This window comes from Cibotium barometz, chromosome 66, assembly GCF_041138505.1.
Source record: "Cibotium barometz isolate CiBa-2024 chromosome 66, ASM4113850v1, whole genome shotgun sequence".
NCBI classification, from domain to species: domain Eukaryota; kingdom Viridiplantae; phylum Streptophyta; class Polypodiopsida; order Cyatheales; family Cibotiaceae; genus Cibotium; species Cibotium barometz.
In genome coordinates, this window is record NC_141111.1 from 9,588,832 (window position 1) to 9,594,092 (window position 5,261).

Consider the following 5,261-nt stretch of genomic DNA (forward strand, 5'->3'; position numbering starts at 1 on the left):
AACAGTCCCCCTCTTGCTCACACAAATCCCAAGAACTATCTAGAGCCTAGACTCTAATACCATGTCAAAATACGCAGCGGAGATGAAGACCAGCTGGAAACACAAGAGCAAAACGCAGTGCAGGAAATAACAGCACGAGAGAGAGAGATAGAGGCGTGTAACTCTACTCTATATACACAAGAAGATCCCGGGGTTGATACAAAATGGAATGGAGGCTGGGGGCCATTTTATATGGCCCCCCATCAGCAGTCGGCCTGCTGTAGGGCAGCCGACTGGCCCTGAAACTCCACGACCAGCAAATATAGCCAGTCGGCCAGCTGTCAGCAGTCGGCCATCTCATACATGGAGTTGTGGACCAGTTCCAACAGTCGGCCAGGACATGGGCCCTCCTGCCAACCCTGGGAAGCCACCCAAGCCATAGAAAAATGGAAAAAAATAGGGGAAAAATACGGAGAGTGGGAAAAAATGAGAAAACACCTCATAAGGGCGGACACACCCACAACAAAGGCCTTGGTGTATAAAAATAGACACGAGATGACTTCTAACAGTAACATGAGCCATTATGTTAAGGATCCTTCCATGTTCGTATGATTGCCTTGATTATCTCTACATCCTCCCACATTCGAGCAGTTGCATAAATGTTGGACATTGAAATGAGCGCTGGAGCCAAGTTTTTATGCAAGGCAACTGCACACTCTAAGGTCTGCCTTCCAAGCTCCACATTATTGCCATTGCGACACGCACTCAACATACTACCCCACGTTACAAGATTAGGTTGAAAAGGCATGTTCTCTAGCATTGCTATGGCCTCGTCGAGTTGGCCTGCACGGCCAAAAACATCAATCATGCAGTTATAATGCTCAACGGTCAAAGCAATGGTGTATTCTATGCTCATAACCTCAAAATACTTGTGAGCCTTACTAACAAAACCGGCATGACTGCATGCAGTTAGAACACCGAGAAGAGTAACCCCATCTGGCTCTATGGCATCCCTTCTCATCCTATTAAACAAATGAACAAGAAGTTTACTCTCTCCTTGCCGGGCATATCCCATAATCAGTGCATTGCATGTTACAAGGTCTATTGCAGGCATTGCATCGAACACCTTCTGAGCATCAAGCATACATCCACATCTACTATACATGTCAACAAGAGCGCCTGCAAGTTTCTCTTCTGCAGCTCCAAGTCCACCATCTCTGTTTGGTAATTTTCTTACATGCTCGATATAGATATCCACTGGATTGTTGCCAAACAAAACTTGGTCTCCAATAATTTCAGCATGTATTTCTCGGCCCCTATCTATAGCTCCTATGCTGCCACAAGCTTTCAAGCTGCAAGTATATGTGGCAGCATTTGGCATGATACCCTCCGCTTGCATCTGTTCCAAAAACTTCAATGCTTCGTGGCCATGACCATGTTCGGCATAGCCCGCGATCAGTGCAGTCCACGAGACTACATTTCGAACTGACAGCTCATCAAAGACTTTCTGTGCTTCCCCAACTAGCCCACATTTGGCATACATATCTACCAAAATGTTGCCAACTAAAAAATCTCCTTCCAATCCTGCTCTAACCACCTCGGCATGTATTTCTTGACCTCTCGCTAAGGCTCCTATGCTGCCACAAGCTTTCAAGCTGCAAACAAATGCGATGTCATCTGGATACAAGCCCTCCCTTTGCATCTGTCTGAAACAGTTTAGTGCTTCTGCAGCAGGCCCATGTTCTGTGTACCCTGCAATTAGCGCTGTCCAAGAAACCACGGTTCGAATCAGCAGCTGCTCAAACACTTTCTTTGCTTCTTTGAGTGAGCCACATTTGGCATATGTATCAACCAATGTGTTGCCGATAAGAGAAACCCTTTCCCGTCCCTGCTTGACACTCTCACTATGTAATCCTTGGCTCTTGGTTATCGATCTTACACTGCCACATGCTTTCAAGCTGCAAATAAATGTGGCAGTGTCAGGAGACAAGCCCTCCAGTTGCATCTGTTCTAAACAGGTCAGAACTTCTTCACCTCGCCCATGCTCAGCATATGCTGTGATCAATGCATTCCAGGAGACAACATTTCGAACCCTCCGCTGGTTAAACACTTCTCGTGCTTCTGCCAGTGAGCCACATTTGGCATACATATCCACCAAACTGTTGCCAATAAAAAGATCCAATTCAAACCCCTTCATGATGATCTCGGCATGTGTTTGTTGGCCTTTGTCCAGGTGTTTCAGCTTGGCACAAGCCTTCAACACAGCTGGAAATGCGTACATGGCAGGGCGCACAAGATCCTCACGCATTTTGTCAAACAAGTTGAGGGTTTGATGTGGATCTCCATTTTCAATGTACCCTTGTATGAGGGAAGTCCATGCGTACTCTTTACGATGAAGCAACCTATCAAAGACATGCTGGGCATCACACAAGCCCTTGCATGCCACAAGCATTTGGACAAGATGGTTCCCAAGGGCTACATGACCTTCCGATGCATGATTGCGGATGAGAGCATATATGCGCTTGGCATGAGTAAGATTCTTCTCCTTTGTGCACTTCTGCATAATGAGGACCATGTTCTCCACTGAAGGCAGAGTGGACATTTCCTCCAAGGAGTTGAGTATCTCCTCAAGACTTGACATTTCCCATGACCTCTTCTCACCTACTTGTGCTACACATAAATCCAAATGTTTTGGAGACTTTGAGTTCACCTTTGCCCTCAACATCTTCCATTCCATGTTCTTTCCTCCATCTGCTGCTATGCATGCATCGACTTGTACAACATTACATACATCCCCCTTCCCCCCATCACATACATCCACCTTCAACCCATCCCGCACACCCTTATTCACTGCATCACATACATTTAGCCCACTAGAGGCATCCCCTCTCAACCGAGTACATACATCCCCTTTAAGCCCATCACAACTGTCAACTTTCCACCCATCATAAACATTTGACACATTACATACATTCAACCCATCTACTTTTACCCCATTGCATGCATCCGCTTGCACCACATCACATTCATCCACTTGCAACCCATATCTTAAGTTTTGATTTTCCCTCAACATCTCCTGTTCGCTGTTTCTCCCTACTTGTGCTATGCATCCATCAGATTGTTGCTTTCTCCTCACCATCTCCATACCATTCTGCACATGTACTTCATCATGTGTTGCATTAAATGCATCGACATCTTGTGGTCTACACCTGAATTGGGCGTAGCAAATGTCCCCAAAAAAATACTCTCGTTCAGAGAGGTTTAGAGATGTTGAGAAAGCTTGATAGGCAAATAGCCTGCCCCTTTTCATCCCTAGCTCCTGCTCGAGCATGTCTTTCGTCTTTAAACTAGCCAACAACCTAATTTATATTATTGTTCGGTAACTGAGGCCGTTTGATTACAAGCCTGCTCACCGTGAAACAGATTGCAAGAAAGATACGGCCTGTGCACACGATGGCCTCCCTGTGGAGCTCCCGCCAACCTCTCTCAGCCACGCCAGGTGGCGATCTCTCTCGCTTGCCTGGTCGCCTCTCGCGCTCGCCACTTCAAGGCTGTGCCCCTCGGCCCCTCTTCTCGATCAGGCCTCCATGCTCGCATCTCACACTCTCGATACTTTTGTCGATAGGTTTCCCTCCACGCTCTCGGCTCGATCTTGACCTTTAATGTGTTCAGGCATCGTCTCTTCATTTTGGGGTTCGTTGGCATGAAAAGAGGTTCATGCTTTGTGGTAGCGCTTCTCCTTCGGTTGGAGTCCAATCTTCAAATGAGGGCTAGGCTATGGAGTTCTATGTCATGCCTTAGGATGTCTTGATTGGTGGAATCACATAGCTACTAGTGGACATAATGACCGCTTCGAGGAAGTCTTCCAATTGCCATTGGGATAGTTTAAAAATTTAAGCACCTTGCTTAGAGAGAGCAATTGCAACGAAGGCCCATACCGCCTTCTCTTGCAACAATTAGTACAAGATTATTCCCGTGGAGAAGCAAGTTGGAGTGGGGCCTGGCAAGCGGATCAAGGATCATTGAGATAAGCGAGCATTTCGGCCTTGGCAAGTCCACCATCTACAAGATAGTGTACAAGTTTGTTGATGCTTTACCTTGTACACACCATGCACACTTCATCTACTAGGCCACGTGATGACACCCATTTAGCACCAGTTAAAAGGGGCTTCCTTGGGCTTCCAAAGTGTTGTGGAGCTATTGACACGACTCATGTCAACATACACAAGCCGAAAAGTGAGAGCAAGACTAATTGGTATGAATGCACAAAATGCATAGTTGACATGGATTAATGGACGTCTTTACAGCTTGGCCAGGATGATCAACCACAATGACAAGCACATTATAAGGGACTTGTCATTATTACAATGTGTGGAGAGGGGCATCTACTTGAATGGCAATCCCTTTGTTGATGCCCTTCATGAAGATGGTGGCCTCTCCATTCTCATGAGTACATTGTGGGTGATGACAGCTACACATTGTGAGGTTGGTGTATGACAATTCAATTTCTACATGTCATCCACATGATTAGTGGTTAAGAGGACATTTCAGAGAGTGAAGGAAGTGTAGTGTTACTTGAATGGAAATATCTGATACCTAAACCTCGATAAACTTTCAAGAACTATAGTGACTTGTTGCATGCTTCACAACCCATGCTAAAACCAAAATATAACATGTCATATCAAGATTACTAAACATCAAAAATACCATTACATAGCTTTCCTAGAGCATAGTAGGCCATGCTAAGACCAAAACACATCATCAAATATCAAGATCACCTACAAATTGAGGCTGCCAATCCTAGAGCATAGTAGCCCAAGCTAAAACCAAAACATAATACTATAGAACCTAAAATATGTACATCATACACCAAAACACACCACTATCACAATAACTCAAACTAGATTTATATCGTTTTGTTAACCGAGTCAATGCTACACAAGGTTACACCTATTTTTAGGTCCAAGCACTTACTACCTAAAAATAGTAGGTTGTGGGTAGCAGGACAAACGTTTAAGGGACATCACAAATTCATATATTCAAGCATAAAATTTTGGTTAAAATACTAAAAATAGTAATTTTTAAGAATAGTAAGTTGGTCCTAGGTGGGTCACACAGGTGTTTGGAATGAAAGTAGCAATATATGGTTAAAGTTTTGGCTAATTCCAAAGTTAAACGTGGGTGATTTAAGCATATGGGCACCATCACATCAAAAGTCGGATGCTTGAGACATGTTCACGTTGCAAATTTAACATAATTAAGGTACCAAAATGTATGACATA

At 44.6% G+C, this 5,261-nt stretch overlaps 1 protein-coding gene across 1 annotated transcript; it reads right to left on the minus strand.

Moving 5' to 3' along the window:
• Nucleotides 1–535: 535 nt before the first annotated feature.
• On the minus strand, nt 536–3,789 carry LOC147602749 (pentatricopeptide repeat-containing protein At4g19191, mitochondrial-like). Its single transcript, XM_086797573.1, has one exon. The coding sequence runs from the start codon at nt 3,308–3,310 to the stop codon at nt 566–568; it is 2,745 nt and encodes a 914-aa protein (XP_086653699.1). The 5' UTR covers nt 3,311–3,789; the 3' UTR covers nt 536–565.
• Between the last annotated feature and the right edge of the window lie 1,472 nt (nt 3,790–5,261).

Bases quoted from the DNA above. Each gene is read 5' to 3' on its own strand.
- LOC147602749 (XM_086797573.1), bottom strand. From the start codon at position 3,310: ATGCTCGAGCAGGAGCTAGGGATGAAAAGGGGCAGGCTATTTGCCTAT.